The sequence below is a fragment of the Lutra lutra genome, chromosome 14, assembly GCF_902655055.1.
Source record: "Lutra lutra chromosome 14, mLutLut1.2, whole genome shotgun sequence".
NCBI classification, from domain to species: domain Eukaryota; kingdom Metazoa; phylum Chordata; class Mammalia; order Carnivora; family Mustelidae; genus Lutra; species Lutra lutra.
Window position 1 is genome coordinate 72,283,100 of NC_062291.1, and position 19,290 is coordinate 72,302,389.

Below are 19,290 nucleotides of genomic sequence, written 5' to 3' on the forward strand. Positions count from 1 at the left end.
AGAGGGAGGCAAGGTGAGGACAGCTGCCTAAGAATTACTCAATTCTGTGGACACCTGGCTGGCTCAGTTGGAAGAGTATGTGACATCCCAGGGTCATGAATTTGAGTTGGATGTAGGGATTACTTAAATAAACTTTTTATTTTTTTTAAGATTTTATTTATTTGACAGAGAGAGAGAGACAGCAAGAGAGGGAACACAAACAAGGGGAGTGGCAGAGGGAGAGGGAGAAGCAGGTTTCCCACTGAGCAGATAGCCCAATGCAGGGCTCGATCCCATGACCCTGAGATCATGACCTGAGCTGAAGGCAGACACTTAATGACTGAGCCACCCAGGTGCCCAATAAATAAACTTTCTAAAAAAAATGTTGAAGAAGGGACACCTGAGTGGCTCAGTCGGTTAAGGATCTACCTTCAGCTCAGTCATGATCATAGGGTCCTAGGATGGAGCCCCACCCAGGGCTCCCTGCTCAGTGGGGAGCCTGCTTTTCCCTCTGCCCCTCCCCCTGCTCCTGCTCCCTCTCCCTCTTTCTCTCAAATGAATAAATAAAATCTTAAAAGAAAAAAAAAACTATTCTAAAAAAAGTGTAAAAAAAGAATTACTAGATAGACGATAGCATAGTAGCCCCATCAACTGTGCTACCTAATCCTGACTCTGTTTCCACTTAATATAAAAGCTCTAACTCTTTAGTAAAGTCTGTCTTTTATAAAATCAAGGACAAACTAGAACAGCCTGGATGTGAAAGCAAAACCAAGCTCTTTTTGTTTTTTTAATAAATTTTATTATAACAACATTATGTTTTTCTAAATAATAAAAGTAGTGCAGATTTCTGGAAGACATTTTTGAAAATACAGGGGAAAAAAAAGACCCTATACATGTCAGTACTTACTGAGAAGCAGTTCATATTTGGGAAACCTTGTGATTTAACCACTCTGACACCTCATTTTCAATAGCAGGTGGTTTTGCTTTTGTTTGCTAAGCCAAGGCGAGGCAGAATTACCCTGCTCCTCAGCCTGGTTCTTCCAAGAGTAGAGACAAACCTTGGCTCACAGCTAGCGAGCCAGCAAGGTGCCCCCAGACGCTAGAGCTAGACATTAAGGAGCTTCCACATGTCTTCTGAAGGAAGGCCCTGATTGTGGACAAGTAAGAGGAACCGTGGTGGTCCTTTGTCTTCTTTGTTTTCCTGGCCCCATTAGAGATGTTCTTTCCCATAACTGAATAATTTGCAGACCTTTCCAGAGGTAAATAGTGTTTTCCGATTGCAGCAGTTCTCTTTTCCAAAATTTACAGGGAAAAAACTGAATCTGTTCACTTTCTTTTATTAGGCAAACCATTGGCATTTTATTATGAAAATGAAGTCTGCAAACAAGATTACTTTATTAAATCCCCACCTCCTCAGCTTTTCTTCTCTGCTGTAAGTGTGTACCATGATTTAACAGGCCTCCCACCGGCTTGTGAGCATTTTAAAAATCCTTTCTTTTCTTCTGAGATTTAACTAAGATGCAAAATGGTTTCGTTTTTTTTTTTTTTTTTTTTTCAGTCTTCTTGGAAAAGGCGGTTTTTCATTCTTTCCAAGAGTGGGGAAAGGAGCCTTCGTCTTTCCTATTACAAAGACCAACATCGCCGAGGGTCCATTGAAATCGACCGGTGTGTATCCAATTGAGAATATAAACAAGTTGCCTGCAAATCGAAATTTAAATCATTGACTGAAAGAACCAAAGGCTTCACACTCAACAGTAGTTGTTGCTGAAAAGAAGTTAAAATGAGGAACATTTTTGAGTAAAACATAGCAAAATACTTATTTTGTTTTGTATGCTATAGTTCATAAGTTATTACTCAATAAGCATCTAGTTACAAAAGATTTTGATTCACTAATTTATGGATGAGGGCTGATAAAATCATCACTTCATAAAGTCAACATGGATTTTTAAAAAGTATTTAGATTGGCTTTTTTTTGTCTTTGCTTTCAGAAATTTTGTACAAAAAGAAAAGTAGAAAACATGATACTTTGTAGAACAAAGACTCTAACCGAAAAAAGAATCTCTGAATTAAGTTTGAGGCTAAGTAAAGTATTCTCTATCAGTGGTGAACCAGATCTAAACGTCTTTTCTGAAATTATCAGACATTGATCAAACAGATCTAAATTTTATTCACTTTGAATCCTAATATGAAACGCTAGTCTTCATGTTCAAATCTGTTTAACACTTTGTGTCTGTATCTGACAGGAATTCCAGTGTAGAAGTTGGCATACACGGCCAGGAAAAAATGCAATCTGTACAGAAGATGTTTAAATGTCTCCCTGATGAGGTGATGTCCATACGAACTACTAACAGGGAATACTTCCTCATTGGCCAGGACAGGTAAGTCGTAAGACAGCACAGAGTGTTTCCTGTGCGCCCAATAAAAAATAGACACACAGACAAATGAAACATTATAAACCGATAAACAACACCCTTTGATCAGCAGCCCATGCCTACACCCTTCAAGACCATCTTGATAGTCTTCCCCATTTGTGACAATATCTTGAAAAATCCCAGTATTCGTTTCCTAGGGCGGCCATACCAAAGGACCACAAACTGGGTGTCCTAGAACAACAGAGATGTATTGTCTCACTGTTCTGGAGGCTAGGCATCTGAAATCAGGCTGTCCCAGGGCCATCCTCCCTCTGAAGTCCTAGGGAAGTTCTGTTTCAGTCTCTCCTAACTTCTGGTAGTTCTTGGACTCGTGGTAGCAGAATTCTAAGGGTCACACAGCATTCTCCCTGAGTGTGTGTCTCTGCATCCAAACTTTTTATAAGGACACTTGTTTTATTGGATTAGGAGGCCAGTACGATGTCATCTGAACTAATTACAGCTACAACAACACAACCCGATTTCCAAATAAGGTCCTATCCTGAGGTACTGGGGGTTGGGACTTCAGTATCCAAATTTTTGAGGGGACACAATTCAACCCATACCCCTATCACCATCACCCCAGATGCACTTCATGTGAAAGGACCCAATACACTCAGGGATGCCTGGGTGGCTCCCCTGGGTCAGCGTCCAACTCTTGATTTCAGCTCAGGTCACAATCTCATGGGTTGTGAGAATGAGCTCCCTGTGGAGCAAGGAGTCTGCTTGTCCCCCTCTCCCTCTGCCTCTTCCCACCCCCCCCCACCCGCTCTCTCCCTCTCTTAAATAAATAAATCTTAAAAAAAAAAAAATTCACAAACAACTATACAAGCTGCCTATGTTAGGGAGGGGCAGTACTCATCCCTGAGGGGGTCTTCAGTTTTTAAGAGGGGCTCCTGGGGCTAGCAGAGTGCCTAATGGATCCTTTATAGATGATCATCTGCTTGGCAGGAAGGCCAGGGTCAGGGGAGGAAGAGGAGGTAGCGAACGCCCTAAGTATGAAGACCCTTGATCTGTTGCAGATGAAGCCCAAGGCCAAAGGCTCTCTTTTTACATCGTCGTGAAAAGTCAATAGAAAAGACGATGTGATTTATATAAATGCATTCAAACCCATTCTTCATAAACACATGCCTTCCCCGAAGGGAGGCATACCAGAATAGCTACACAAAAGTGGCACTGACAGGTGAAGGGGCTCGCTTAAGAACACAAAAGAAATCAGTGTCAAAGCCAAGAGCTCCAAACCCTGTGATTATTACCATTATTTTCCAGCGTTCTTCCCCCATTTCCCTGCGCTCGCCTCACAGAGGCGGGGTGAAGATTAATTCTAGTGCACAAGTGTGGAGGTGGTGAGGAGTCCGTGGGTCATTGAAGCTACTTCAGAAAAAAATCTTTATTTCCCCGGTACCTGCTCCCACTGCCTGTTCCGACCTTAATAAAAGAACCCTTCTCTGGTTCAAAAGGAACACAGGTGCTATTGTTGCCACACACCAGCTGCGAGTTTATTCCTATCTACAGGGAGAAGATTAAAGACTGGGTCTCCTTCGTGTCATCATTCTGCCTTGGGGGAGAGACAGCACGCCACAGCCCACAGGTGACTCCCTCCCTCATGAAACGCCAGGGCACACGAGCACACCCTATTTCACGAGGAAACAATGGTAGCTTTTTCTTTTCCTTCTCAGCCACTGGCATTAATATGAGGAATAAATAAGTGGGAGAATGTACATCCTTGTCATTTTTATGAGTAACAATAGGAAGAAATACTTTTGTGTCTTGCAAGACACTTCAGGTCTTCATTACTGGGGCCAGAGGAGTGAAGGGGAACTGTGGCATTATATTAAGAGTCGCTGAAGCTAGAGTATTTTCCATCATTGTTATGCTAGGTGCATAACGGCTACCTTTTGAATGACTATGTCTAGGGTGGTTTCTGTAAAAATGCTTTTTCCTATCTCTTGCGTTTTCAATGCAATATCTCTTTCATGTAAAGACTAATAGGTTTAAGTGTTTCATTTACTTCCCAAGAACCTTCGCGAATTTACACGTGTCCTTTCTTAGGGCAGACCTTTATAAATGAAACTCGGTCTCTAGGCATTGTTTTGACGTGTTTTCTAAGTTGTTCGATGCTGACAAAGAAAGCGGAGGCCAAGGAGGAAGGAAAGTGAGACGGGTCTATAAGTAAAATGATCAGAGCCAAGGGGTGGGCTGCAGAGAGGGGTCGCTTTGGAAAGGTGGGTCTAGGGAAACTCAGGGCATCTGAAGGCCAGGCTGGAAGTCCTCAAAGGTTTGGAAGCGGCAGAGAGGCACGATTGCGTCCTGTCTTAGTGAGAGAAGGCTGGCTGGGGTAAAAATGTTCGTGGTAAAAGACAGGAGGTAGGAAGCCCAGACACAAGGCTGTTGTTTAATTCCAGGGAAAAGATCAGTCGTGCCCTGATTGTAACATTTCTTTTCCGTAAGCAGGAGAAATTCTCACTGGGCGGTAAAAGGCCCTCTTCAGACCCCAGCCCTCTCCTTGGTCCTTCCAGCACATCAGAAGCGGTCGGCCCCACCACACCAAGAAACAGTCTTCCAGACATGGTAATCAGACTCCCGTCTCTCTCTCTCCTTCTCAGACGCCCTGCCTGGGGGTCCGCGGATGCTTCAGAAGTCTTACCAATGTATCTGACACTTTGCTCTAAGCCTAACCCACCATAAGAATGACTCATAGCGCTAGTGATGGTCTTACGTTCAGTCTGTTTCTTGTACCACAATGAGTCTTACTGCTCGCCCTGCCTACCTCGAAAGGTACTCATTCTGGGCGCCCCTCGTCCTGCATCCACGTATGTGAGCTGGGGAGCCCTCCAGCTAACCAAAAGCCTGGCTGCCAGCCTTTTCCTCCCTTTCACACAGAGGGCACAGAGTACCTCTGTGAAAAGATTCCTGAAACACCACTTGATTTTCTGCCCTATCATCTGTACTTCTGGGGGAACACCAAGGTTCTTGTTAATTTCCTTCACTTACCCAGATCAATCTTGCTTCCCTGTGTGTGTGTGTGTGTGTGTGTGCGCGCGCGTGTGACTTCGTCTTTCTTTCTAGTGAAATCCATTTGAGGGGAAAAAATGCACCTGGCCCTTGAAAGTGATTTGTGATTATACTCTCTGGTTTGCTCAGATTTGTAATCTTCCCAAGTCTGGATAAGTGGGCTGAGTAATTGTTTGCTTGCTTTTTTTTCTGCCATGGATACCTTTTGTCCTTCAGAGATATAACCATTGACTTTCCCTTCTCCCTGGGTATGCAGCAGGTGTGAATACAGCATAAGCTCCTGTTCTTTCTAGCTGGAGCTCTCCAACTATTTTAAAAGCTTTCTATAGTGGATCAAATTCACCAGCCCAAACACCTCATTTGGTATTTGCAGGAAATGGGTTGCAAAAGATAACTCTTTTCAGTAAATGCCTCTTGTTTTTCACGCACATACCCCTCTCCCTAAAGATAACATTGGGGGTTGTCTTGCCTTTTCACACGCTGTGTTCCAACTCCGTGATTTTTCAGTCAGCTCCAGTTACAAGTACTGTCTGCCTTGTTAGGGCTTGTTGTTGCCCAAACTAAGTGGGAACCCTTCTTCACCCCCAGCTAGGCGTGGTCTGGCTTCATGATCTTGGCACCAGAGAAATGGACACAGGTGAAAGGATTATGTTTTTAAAATCCCTTTCCTTCAAGGACTTCTTAGAACACATTCAAGACCTTTTCAAACCCCCCTGCTCCCAGGCATTGTTCTTAGAAGAATTAAGTTGTACTTAGAACAATTCTCCTGCCACGCACAGCAGCTACTTCAGTACACTATCCTGTATCTGCTGGGGAGGGAAGGTGGTAGTTGGTTGAACCTGCATTACCTTGAAGACTATAATTCATGCTATCGCATGATCAACATGAGCAAATTCCATTTCTATGGAAACAATAGAAGTATGTGAGCAGAACACAAAAGAGGAATATTGAGCAGGAAGAGGGAAGGTGTGGTGCCTTGATCGTGGGCTAATTACCTTCTCAGATGGCACTGGGTGAAAACTAGTAGGTGCGGGTGGGGACCTCCATGGCAGAGCTAAGTGCCTTTAGAACACCACTCCCCCAAACTCCCCCAGCCCCGCCGGAGTGAACCACTTGTTCTGAGTTACAGATCCCAATTGTAGAGAAAGCCGGAAAGATGGGCTTATATTTTTATATCACCAAGGTGATCCAGATGCAAGAGGCAAGTTCAAGTTGTGTGGGCTTCTTCTTGTAACCTTGGAAGATCCTCTGATCTTCTCAACTCAATTAATCTAGGATGGCTTTTCCAAAGAGCATATGGTTTAATTCTGTCCCCTGCAAAAAGAAGAGAGAGAGAGAGAAAGAAAGGAAGGAAGGAAGGAAGGAAGGAAGGAAGGAGGGGAGGAAGATAGGAAGGAAGGAAGAAAGGAAAGAAAGATGGAGAAAGGGAGAAAGAAAGAAAATAATTAATTCTGTCTTCATCTCTTTATCCAGCATTTAATGGAAAAAAATTCTCCAGGACTCAGACAAGCCCATTTACTACATGATTTCTTGTCAGAGACTACAGAAGATACAGAAGAAGAGAGTTATTATGTTAGTCCTAAAAGCATTCTTTTAGAGGTAACCCCCTCCATCCATTAACCCTTCATTCCTTGTACAGATATTTGCTGGGCCCTGGCTGCGTGCTGTTCCTGGGGGACTAGGCGGGCTTCTGTGGAACAGAGTGATGAATGGGGCACAGGTGATGTGTCACAGTGTTGACTCTTGAATAGGAGCACCCAGGATACCAGACAGAAAGGACTCCATGCTGATGAGAGATGCTCGGAAAATGCATGGAGTGCACGAGGGAAGGAAGGCAGGGGAGGTGATTTCCAGAGAGAAGACCACGTAAAACTGAACTAGTAAGGCTGGTAAAACTAGGCTAAAAGGCCATTGGTAAAAAAGATCCCCCTCCCTGCCCCCGCAAATTAAGTACAAAACTGTGCAGTAGAAGTTCAGAGAAGGAGGAGATACATGGGTGAAGGCAAGGAGGTCAGAGGGGGCTGTGGGACCTCACAAAGCCTGAACACAGCTTCGTCAGGCCAGAGGGCAAAGGTGCCATCCACGTGAAGCCAGGGGCCTGAAAGCTGGCCCTGGAAGTCCACCATTTATAGGGGAGCAGCGGAAAAACTGATTTTTCCAGTTATGGGTTCATGATGAATCTGTTAGGCAGGCAGCTAAAAACCCTCAGGGTTCTGGATCAACCATTTCCCCCAATGACTTAGTCATGAGGGGTTTGTGGAGAGCCTCTTGGGGCTTGGGGGGGAGGATGCACTTCTAGGACTTCTGCAGCCCTGTGTTGTGTGGAAGTCTGGCCCAGCCAGGTGACAGGGTCCTCCAGTAGCACCGGCTGTGAAAAAGAGTTCATATCATTAAGTGCCTGGGGATGAAACAGAAAAATAAATGCAGTCCAGCAATGCAGTCCAATAAAACGCTATATTGGGAGCATGGGGGAACCCAGGAGGAGGAAACAGACTTGGAGTTGGAGAGGCTTTCCGAGTCCAGTCTCCTAGAATGAAGGCCACTGTTCATCCCGTGGGGGATGTACTTACCATTTCAGGGCCCAGGGCCATCATGGAAGGGTTACGAGGTCCCTGGCTATTGGTGGACTTGCGTTTACGTCCATTCTTCTTGTCTGCAGTTGAATACTTTCGTTGCTTCCAGTGACTCTGGTGAATCTGCCGAGGCTGACAGTCTAGACCAGTTCTCCGAGACAACTGAGAATCACTACATGTCAATGAAATCCTAGTATGTAAAATTGCCGTGTTCTTAAAACTGATTTTTAACCAACGCAGTCTTTTAGAACCATTACTGTTGACATATTAATTCAAAAGCGTTGCCATAGACCAAGTTACTCCATTATTCCATAGTCTCAAAACAAGAAGACGTGAGAATGATTTCTCTACCTCCTGAAAACCATTGAGTGATCACCTCAGACCATATTCTATCTCCTGGGGAACTTATTTTCTATTCTGAATGTATACTCGCATTCTCCCTTCTGCGCTCTAAGTCCTCCCAATGTCAAGGGTTATTTTGATGCCATTTCCATTTTCAGAAGAAAAGTCTGTCAAGTTTGATTCTGTGATTCTGAAGGCTAGGCATACTTGAAGACCTTGTTAGTTTTCACAAGGCTCCTAGCTACTGAAATCTGATTCACAGACCATAGAAAGCTGTAAACAGACCTGCTGAAAAAGGATATTGTATTAATTTCTCATACCGTAGTGTTTTCAGAGAGATGTCCCACGAGACTGCTGATAGCAACAAGGAATCCCAGGCCGTTCCAGAGATCCAGAACAGGGGACTTCACTTACAAGAACAAGACTCACAAAGTGACTCTTGTCTTCCACCTGCCAATATGGAAGCACAGACCGTGAATGACAAAAAGGGGTTGGCCTCGCTTAATGTTGTGCAATTATCTATTCTAATCAAGTAAAGTTCTAATTTCTAAAACTTTATGGGCCCTTAGAGCAAGGCAGCTTTCCTTTTTTAACTCAGAATTTGAATTTTAAAGTAATTCCTAAAAATCTCCAAGTCAGCCAACATTTTGACCAGCTTCCCCTTCTCACTGATGAGATGGACAGTGAGTAACAGAGCTAGAAGTAAAGCGGTCCCCTGGGCTGTGGGTAACATTTTCAAATATTTCTAAAAATTCTCCCCTGGCTAGTATTTCAGGCCCTGGAACTTTGGATCATGCTGAACTAAGTAGCGTGTCCCCCAATGTCTACAGTTAAAATTACGGGCACACAAGTTGCATGGTGTCTGGTTATAGAATGGGAGGGGGAAGGGATAGGCTTTGAGTGATACCAAGAGGTATCTGATGAGATTGTTCTCCATTTTCACTCTTCCCATTGTCGTTTCTATGAATCATTTCCAGTGGAGAAATGAGCAGATAGATGTGATATATTATCAACTTAGTCCATTTTTTACTCTACTATCTGCCATGCACTACCACATTCCAAGAGGGGTAGGGAGGGCATTAATGAATAACTTAAATTCATATTCTGCAAATCTGGGGGGCAATCTTTAGCTGGAAAATACCATCTTAGATGTAAGAGGGCAAAGTCTACTCAGGAAGTCAGTTCAGAACCAGAGACTATGGCCTGATGTGACTTTTACAAACATTTTATCTCATAGTAACATCCCTGATGAAGGCCAAGTGGAGCAACTAAATGTGTTCCTTTCTCCTTCCGACATCATCAATTATCTCACTCTCACAGAAGCCGCAGGTCAGATATGGTAGGTGGGAGATCTGAGGGTTCTTGATTATAAATGGGGTGGGAAGATAGGGAGACAACAATTATCTTGAAACTCTGTATGTGGCAAAACAGAGAGCTTGGATGGTAGTGTTGCTGTTATCACCAAAGGTCTTTGGTTAGAGGCAGAAAGAAGGGTGTTGCTGTGGGTTGCAGATAGGAGGACCCAAAAGTCCAGTAAGCAGCAAGATTCTGATACTTGGAAGGTAAAGAAAAGCAGAAAGGAATAGGTATGGTCCGGGGAAATCATTCTGAGCAATGACTATTAAGTCATTAATCACTGAGCAATGACTATGGGATAAATGAATGAAGTGTGTGAAGTCAACAAGAATCTAAGGTCTAAAAGAAAAGGTAGGACCAAGGTCAAAGACTTCCAGACACCTCTTGGTCAGGGACAGAAGCAAAAGAGAGAATTTTCTTAAAATCAGCACTGTTTATTTGATTCTAAATCCTTTTAAAACCTTTGCAATTTGTTTGGGTGGAAGATTACATTTTTACAAGGGAAGAAACCCCTTCAATGTAAAGGGGTGACAAGTTCTGTAAGAGGGCAGGAAACGCGATCTTCCACTTTTTCAAATTTCCTAACAATCTCAGAGGTTTCGTAAATACTTGACTGAAACTGTTGACTTCTCTGTGCCTGGGCTTGCTCATCCCTCCATTCACGTATTATTCATTAGATAGTCATTGTGTAATCATCACGTGCTCCCTTTCAGTAAATACCTATTAAACAGCTTCTGTTTATTTGGAGTTACGTGGCTGTAAAACAATATTTTTTGAAGGTAGTGCTGTCTTCTGGGGTCTCATAGCCTGGTGAAAAAGACAGTCACATAAACAAGCAAATATAAAATGCATGTGATTTAAATATACAAGGATTGGGTGTTCCCACCGTGCAATAGAAGTCCTGGGGCAGGGAGAGTCATTAAAGGAAGGGGAATGTAGGAGGACTGTGTAGAGACGGTATGATTAGAGTTGGTTTTGGAAGAAGGGTAGGGTCCAACAGTAGTGACAGATGAGCGAATATTCCGAAAGAAAATGGAGTTTGTCTGCGTCAGATGTGGTGCACAATAGCTTAAGAAGCTTGTGATGGTCATCAGGGAACCCTAGTCTGTGTCCTGCGGGCGCAGTCTCACACTTGAGTTGAATGCCGTGTCTCATTGCAGTGTGGCTCAGTGGCAAGGCCCCCCACGCCTGGGATGCTTATTTTTTCACGGAGATCATCTTTTGGCCGTGAACGACCTGAAGCCCCATGGCCTGGACGAGGCCTCCTTGTTTCTCAGCCGGTCTGTCCAGAAGGAGGTGAGTCCTGCTGCCCGGCCCTGGCCAGGAATAAGACCAAGGTCTTGGGTGGAGTCTAAACAGTGCATGCAAATACATGCAAATGACAGAATGTTATTTTTTTTTTTTTAAGATTTTATTTATTTATTTGACAGAGAGAAATCACAAGCAGGCAGAGAGGCAGGCAGAGAGAGAGGAGGAAGCAGGCTCCCTGCTGAGCAGAAAGGCCGATGCGGGGCTCGAACCCAAGACCTGAGATCATAACCTGAGCCGAAGGCAGCGGCTTAACCCTCTGAGCCACCCAGGCGCCCCGACAGAATGTTATTTTAGAAGCTTTTCAAAACTGTTTCATATAAAGGAGTATTTGGAGAGGGCCAGGGGTAGGAGACTGAACATCAGGGTCCAAGACCTCAGACACAGCATGAGGTGGTGGAAGGAGCTTGCAAGGGAATCCCATTGGCTCAGGGTGTGTGTCCCATTTCCTTTAGCCAATTTGTGCCTCAACTTTCTCTTCTGCAAAATCGGGAGTAAGGCTCATACTCATTGTTGGAGAATTAACTGTCATAATTGGTATCACGTGCTTACAAATGGGACTGGCCCACACTAGGCACTCTGTTGCGTTTACTGCTTTTCCTTCTCCAACTATTGGCTGGGGCACGTGGGCCAGGGTCCCCTTTTTAACTCTTCAGGCTCCTTATCTCAGAAATTGGCCTCACCATATCTTCCTCACAGAGTTATTAGAAGAATTAAACAGAACGTGTGAGTGTGTATTAACTATGTATGTTCTCAAAGGGCTAGCCATGGCTCTTCCTGTGGGTGCTGGTTCAGTGGGGCAAATTCCTTCCCCGGCCTATGTTTATTTCTAACATGCCACATGACCTTGGGAAAATCATTTTCTTCTCTGGGCTTCACCTTTGTCTCTCTACGGTGAGATAGTTGGTTTTCAACCTGTGCTCCTTGGGCCCGTAAGAGACAAGGACTTGAGGAAGAGGTGAATAAGGGGACAGTATGCATATAAGATTTCAACAAGAATCATCTACATTTGTCATTTATCTGCTTCCTACATTGGCTCTGTTAGCTCTCCCGGAAGAAACGTTTCCTTGGCTTAAAATTCCTGAAAACCACTGTGCTTGATGATCTCTCCAATTTCTTCCAAGGTTTATAATTCTTATCTCTTCTGCATTATACAATAACCTCATTGGTTAACCAAAAAACATATCCATATTCTCTAAATGGGGAAATCCAGCAAGGGTGAGGGAATTATCTAAGGGACATAACTAGTTAGTGGCAGGGCAAGGACTCATTCCTCCCTTCAGTCACTCATTCACCATTGACTGAACACTTCCTTTATGCTGGATCCTGGGCTAAGTCCTAGAGCTACATAAATGGCCTCAGCCAAAGCTTAAGGAGCTCACATATTATGGATCAAATAGGCACATTATATGCTAGTTACAGTACAGTGTGTGCTTTAAGATGTGAACAGAGGGCCATGGGAACAGAGAGGGAAAAGGAGTGAATCTATCTGAGGAAGACCAGAAAGGCATCTCAGAGAAGGTGGTGTCTGGCTTGGGTTTTGAAGACCGGAAAGGAGTTTGGAAAAGAAGTAGATGTCAGGGGCTCAGTCCAACAATCAGGGGACTATAATGTATTTCCTTGGCCAGAAACCTACCCTGCGGCCAAGTGTTCAATATAATCTTCTGAATGTTACCAAACAGTACTTTGATCCAAAGAGCTAGGCATCAGCTCTGAAGCCAAAAAGAGGGGTGGGTGGGGTGTGGAGAAGGGTTTGCTGGGGAGCAAATGCAGGAAGTTCACTTGGGCACTCCTAACTACAGAGTACCAAGACTTCCTTTCTAGACTGTGAAGCATCTTGTGTGGAAGGCAACAACAGCATTTCTCCTGTGCTGACTTTGACTGTCCCTTTCTATTGGATAACAATTAGATGTTATGGAGAAATATGGGACGTTCGCCAACATGGTTATCTGGGAAATCAAAAACTTCTACTTTCCCATCCCCCCTCCCATTCCTGACTATTGTTTATGTTAAAATGGATGTCCAGTTCTCTTTAAAAATTCAAATAGCTGGTCCTTGGAAGGGAAAAGAATGTTGGAAGGAGGGGGATGTGTGGAACCAAAGGAGGGGCAGCCAAGGGCCCTAATTGTTTTAGAGCATTTGGACTGATCCCATCTACTTTCCCTCCTGTTGGGCTACAGTTGAGAGACGAGGAGGTTGGGTTGAGGACAGGGTAGGGACATTGAGAGAAGGCCATGTGAGATTTAAAGGGTTGGGGGGAAGGGGTGTGTATAAAAAAAGAAAGGAGGAGATGCTAGATTATAGGGGAAACACATCAAATTTTAATTTCCCCCTGATCTTGTCCGGGGCTTGTCCAGCCTTGTTTGTGCTGGTTTTTTATGGTTTTATCTGGATTTTCTAGTTTCAAGAAGCTTTTACATCCTGGTACAACTGGGCCCATCGGGTCTACCCTAAAGACTCAGGCTGGCGGCCGCCAGAAAGTAAAATCCATCCTCCACCTGACTATGTAAGTCATCGTTGCTCCTCTGCCCAGATTTTGTGGTTCATGGTAGGATTTTCTTCAAAACCAGCTTCAGAGGGTGTTAATGAGGACAGACTGAGAACAATCAATCATAAGGATAATCTTTAGTCATTTAGTTTCCTTCTTACTTGTAGAAAATAAAACTCACCATCGGCCGGATCCCAAATTCAGAGAAATTTCATGCTGTCTCCTGCACGTGCTCCTTAAAAAATGAGCGTGTTTTACCTTGTCAACTGGGTAAGTCTGGACCTGGGAAGACACTGAAGAGGAGTCCGGCCATTAGAAAGGGTCAGTGCAAAGGAAGTGGAGAGTAACAGGCCAAGACCCGCAGAGGAGCAAAGAGGGTCCCTGGACTCTGCAGGGGCTCTGCCCCTCACCGCTGTGTGAGACGAGGCAAGTTAACACAGCTCTCTGATTTTCGGCATCTACATCTTAACGGCGGGGATAACTCCCCTCTCTGGCTATTTGCATCCGGGATGTTGAGAGGGCCAAGGGTGGTAATGACTGTGGAACACAGAGGAAATGGAAGGCCTCAATATCTCAGACTTTGTCCCACACACCACCGAGATTGGGTAAGTCCCTCATGTAAGATGAACACGGTGTGTTCTGTGAGGCGGTACCCCACGTAATCCCTTCTCTGTTGGGAACATACGGTTGGAAATGCTCATTCCAGGAACGCAAGGTTCCAGAGAGATGTGATATCATATCAGTTCTCCCAAACACCTCCTGCTCCTTGTCATGTCCTTGGTCCAAAATGCCGGGCAGAGTCGTCTCTTGGACTCAATAATTATCTTGTTTTCTTAAAGACCCAGTAACTATTCTAGAAGTCAAAGCAGTTTCAGGTCATATACAGTAAAGATCTGTTTTCTCTACAAGGAATTAAGGCAATGACTTAACACTTCTGAATTTGAAAGGTTTTAACTAATTGATACAGTAATTGATCCTACAAGCCAAAAACATCAAGTCTTTTTTCATAAACAGGAAAACGGAGGCAGAGAGTGAAAGGACTAATCAAATCTGGGAACGTTAGAGCATAAGGAGGCTTCAGGAAATATGTCTTACCACGTTGTCATTTTGTGCCGGAAGACATCAAGGCCCCAAACGTTTAATACAAACAAAACAGAAACAGGCTCATAAATACAGAGAACAAACTGGTGGTGGCCAGCCAGAAGGAGGGGACAGGAGAAGTAGGCAAAGGAGATTAAAAGGTACAAACTTCCAGTTATCAAATAAGGCAGTCTCCGGGATGGAGAGTGCAGCCTGGGGAATAGAGGCAATGATACCACAATAATATTGTTTGGTGACCACACTTAACTGTGGTGAGCAGAGCGTAATGTACAAGATTGTCAAATCACTCTGTTGTAGGCCTGAAACTGACAGAACACAGCATGTCAGAAAGGAACAATAGTAAAGCTGTATCCTCTGTGGTTCCCAGTTTCATAGCTGTATAGTGGCAGAAAAGAATCTAAGAAATCTAAGAATCTGAGAAACAGATGTCCTGATCTTCACTTTGTTTTTGGACTGAGGTTTGAAAAGACCTTCAGCAGACAGAAGACACATCCAAATACAGATCTGTTATCCAGATTGTCTAAAAATCCTTACCTCCTGTTTCTTTTTTTAAGCTGGATTGAAGACTCTGCTTTCTCCCTAGTTTTATTGAAATGTCATTGACACATGGCATGGTATCAGGTCAAGGTATACAACGGAATGATCTGATGTGTGTGGATTCACCTACTGTTCCTACTTCCAGAAATCTGTCCAATGGAAATACTCACCCAACCCAGATTGTTCTGTAATGTTCACTGCATTTTTGTAATAAAAAATAAATTCTTTAGGAATTGCTTAATTATGAGGACTTCCTGGGAATCCCACTTCCTGGGATTGGTTGCTCTGAAGATGTTAAATATTCTACATGTGAGTCACAGAAAGATGTTTGCAATATAGTAAGAATGACAGAAGCAAGTTGCGGTGTGCCTGGGTGACTCAGTCGGTTAAGCGTCTACCTTTGGCTCAGGTCATGATCTCAGGATCCTGGGATTGACCCCCGAATCAGGCTCCTTGCTCAGCAGGGAGCCTGCTTCTCCTTCTGCCTCTGCCATTCCCCCTGCTTGTGCTCTCTCTCTCTCTAAAAAAAATAAATAAAATCTTAAAGAAAAAGAAAAAGAAAAAAGCAATTTGCAGAACAGCAGGCATGACATCGTCCTATTTTTACAAAAATAAATTATTGGTATTTACATTTATGTATATGTGTATACAAAATTTCCCCAACCCTAATAAGAGAGAAATGCCTAGCTCATCTGGTTGTCGTGAGGTTTAAATGGGTGAGGTATGGACGGCAGCTAGGACACTGCCCAATACGCAGTGAGCACTCAGTGCTGGTTATGCAGCTGCTGCTTTGACAATGCTGTTTTGTTCCGTAAGAATAATCTCTGAGAAGTAGGAGCACGGTTGGCCATGTGGGGGAGGCATTTCTATTATGTTTGAATTTTTTTTTTTTTTTTGCAATGAGCATGTCACTTTTATTTAAAAAAATACAAGTGGAAAATAAGTAAATTTTATATATTTATATAAATATATATTTATTATATAAATATATACTTATATAAATGTATATTTCTTATTAAAATAGATTTATATTTATATCTTATTTACATTTATTATATAAACATACATTTAAATAAGTATGTTTCTATAAAAATAGAGAATTTACATAAATATATATATTTTTTTAATCTTTAAAAGTAAGAAACCAAGCCACTTCAGGAAAGGAAATGCAAAACCATCGAAGTAAAACTGTCCAGCAACCAGCAATGTGGGGAGATACACTCCTTTGAAGCCCAAAGGTCCTCCCGTTGTTTGGCTCAGAAGTCTACACCACAATGCTAATAAAAGCTAAAATTAGATGGACAGAGCTTAGCCACCAGGCCCTAAGCCCTTCCTGGGATGAACTATATCCTTACCAGGCTCTTCTCTGCCCTCCAGCATGAGAGCGCTGTGCCAGCCTTGGGTCCGCCAGCCCTCCTATTGTAGCCAAATCAGCTGGGGGCATGTTAAGCCGGGTCCTGCTCTAGGGGCACCTCCCACTTGAGGGCTTTGCTTCCAAAGGGAAGCCTCAGGGCACATTCCCAGATTCCCCCACCCACAACCCAATCTGATTCCTTAGGTCCAGGGTGGGCCCTGAAATCTGCATTTTAACGGCCACTTCCAGATGATTGGATTAGGTGGACAAGGGACCCTTGAGGGGCAGCAGCCCCGGGGTCATGGTAAGAGGCAAAGTGGCTTCTGAGAGGCTGCAGGACATGGAATGGGCACGTGGGTGGTTTTGACGGGTGAGGGCCCACAGTTCTCAATAATTCTGGAAAAGGCTAATGGTGGCAACCCCTTGCCTCCTCCTCTTCCAAAGAGAACTCTGTTCCAGAGGTGAGAAGCCCAGTGTCGCTCCTTGCTCTTGGTCCCAGGGGGGTGGGGGGGTGGGAGATGTCCTAACCAGGGCCTGCCAGAGGCCATAGGATCCTGACCCTGCTGCCTCCACAGGCCATTAGATGCAGCTGGTATTGGATGGAGACAGGAACCTACTGCTTGGCTTCCGGTAAAGCCATTCCTGCAGGCCATTCCTCCTCCTCAGCCTTTGTTGTTCTGTGCCTCCCCTTCCCCAAGCCAGGGGCCAGCCACTCTCCCCCAGGATTCAACCTAGGTCCCTGCCCAGTGAGGGGCCTTTCTTCCTCCCAACAAAGGTAGTGACCCCAAGGAAAGCTGCTGACTGAACTGGCCCGGAAGTCTGGTGATCAAGGCGTGTGTCCCCCAGCTTTTGGAGTCGTCTTCTGTCCCTGGGCTGAGAGCTGGAGGATGGTCTGCTGAGGTGGGGGCAGGTCTCCAGGCCAGGGCTGAACAGACGTGTGCCTCATATAATTTCCCCAGAGCAGAGAGGGTGGGACAGACCGCCTCACACTGCCCACCCCCAGCCACATCCACACCCCTCCTCAGTGCATTACACCATCTGTGACCTCTCTGCTTCCAGAACTGTCTTGATGTTCATTCTAACTTGGTTCCAGGCGGATAAACATGGGCAAAGGTGGGGCTAGGGCCCGCAGAGTGACTGACCCTTATCCCCACAGGGAGGCCCTGTTCTAGGCATACTTGTAGAGGAAAGGCAGTAACAAGAACGGATTATAAACTGTTCTGGTGCAGCGCTGCAGTCTGGCTGGGGAAGAAACCAGAGCCCAGACATGGGAAAGAGGCTGACCTGGGCTCCCTGAGGCCCGGGCCACGCCTCCATCTCCCAGGCCAACAGCTTCACCTCAAGGCCTTCACCATCTCCCTGGGCGCTCCCTCCTGCTCATGGCCTCGAGCCTCTAGAACCCACACCAGAGGGAGTCTCTGTCTTCCCACTTTGTCTCTCTGCTGAGGACACAAACGGTTCAGTCGATTCTAAGAAAGGCACCTGGGGTTATGTAGAGTGAGCCACACACGTATATGTACGTGTTTGTGTTGAGAGAGGGAGAGACAGAGAAGACAGGTGGGAAATAATAATTCCTTATTTTTTAAAGATTTTATTTTTGCGCAAGAGAAAGCGAGCACGCACGAGTGGCGGGAGAGGGGCAGAGGGAGAAGCTGGCTCCCCAGGGAGCAAGGAGCCTGATGCAGGACTCGATCCCAAGACCTTGGGATCATGACCTGAGCGGAACACAGACGCTTAACCCACTAAGCCATTCAGGCACCAGGTAACAATAATTCTTTACTAAACTGAGAAGCCCAAGCCCACAATGGCCCTCGCCCCCCACCTTTCTCTTCAGAGCTGATGCCAAGAGAGTTTCTTTTAGGATAAGGAGAATTTAAAGTATCATAAACAGGCCCAAAGGGAGAGGTCTTTCAGATTCAGAATGTGGATTAACTCAGAGTTCTTTAGTGAAGCTGAATTTCCAGATATGCAAGAAATGTGTTTTATTGCAAAAAGTCTTTAAAAGGGTCTGAGTTAATGAATTCTTTGTCTAATGGTCAAGGATCTGGAAGGATCTCAGAAGGCATTGTCAATACCAACTCTGGCTAGATGGTTCTGGAAAACTAAGGGTTTATGGGAATCTTGCACTCACAGTCCTAGGCTCTGGAGCTGCCCGATTCGGTAGCTAATAGCCACATGTGACTTTTACAATTTGAACTAACAAAAATTAAATAAAATTCAAATTGCATTTTCCAGTTACACTAGCCACATTTGGAGTGGTCAGTAGCCCTGTGTGGCAAGAGGCTGCAGTATTGGACAGCACGGATAGAGACTATCCTCACAGGACGTCCTGGTGGACAGCGCGCTCCAGAATGTCAAACCCCCAAGAGGGGTAAATAACTTACATCTGTCTTGTTCATCATCATGATCCTAGCATGTAAATACAGTGTGTCATTCATGATGAGTGCTTGACCAATATATTTGAAAGAAGGAATCACTAAATTTGGGGTTATATTATATAATTCCTAAGCATTCTTTTTGATGGTGTTTTCAAATACATCAGTGATTCCGATAACCTATCTTTTGGGGGTACGGGGCCAGATCCAATTGATTTTTAAAGCCAAACTGTGGGCCTTTTTAATGTAATCTGTTTTCTCAAGAGTTAGCAGATTTCTCCAAGTACATTGACTTGGGAGCTGTAGAGATACACACACACACACACACACACACACACACACACACAAACACAAGATCTAAAACCCTTTCACAAGAGTTTATGACGTGGTGACAAAGGGAAAAATGACTTGTAATTTCTGGTTTACCTGATGTCATTTGAGGAAGCACTATTCC

At 44.5% G+C, this 19,290-nt stretch overlaps 1 protein-coding gene across 4 annotated transcripts in view; it reads left to right on the forward strand.

The window, feature by feature from the left end:
* PLEKHS1 (pleckstrin homology domain containing S1) overlaps nt 1–16,009 on the forward strand; it is a 37,146-nt gene extending 21,137 nt beyond the window's left edge. For 3 of the 4 annotated variants that reach the window (XM_047702081.1, XM_047702082.1, XM_047702083.1), the window contains 11 exons: nt 1,323–1,411; nt 1,538–1,644; nt 2,223–2,357; nt 3,903–3,978; nt 4,839–4,958; nt 6,876–7,001; nt 8,062–8,168; nt 8,643–8,849; nt 9,555–9,656; nt 10,834–10,969; nt 13,637–16,009. In XM_047702081.1, the coding sequence (XP_047558037.1) occupies nt 1,323–1,411; nt 1,538–1,644; nt 2,223–2,357; nt 3,903–3,978; nt 4,839–4,958; nt 6,876–7,001; nt 8,062–8,168; nt 8,643–8,849; nt 9,555–9,656; nt 10,834–10,969; nt 13,637–13,816 (1,385 nt within the window). In that variant the 3' untranslated portion in view covers nt 13,817–16,009. The remainder of the gene's footprint in view (nt 1–1,322; nt 1,412–1,537; nt 1,645–2,222; nt 2,358–3,902; nt 3,979–4,838; nt 4,959–6,875; nt 7,002–8,061; nt 8,169–8,642; nt 8,850–9,554; nt 9,657–10,833; nt 10,970–13,636) is intronic. The other variant, XM_047702080.1, reaches the window with a different exon arrangement.
* The last annotated feature ends 3,281 nt before the right edge of the window (nt 16,010–19,290 follow it).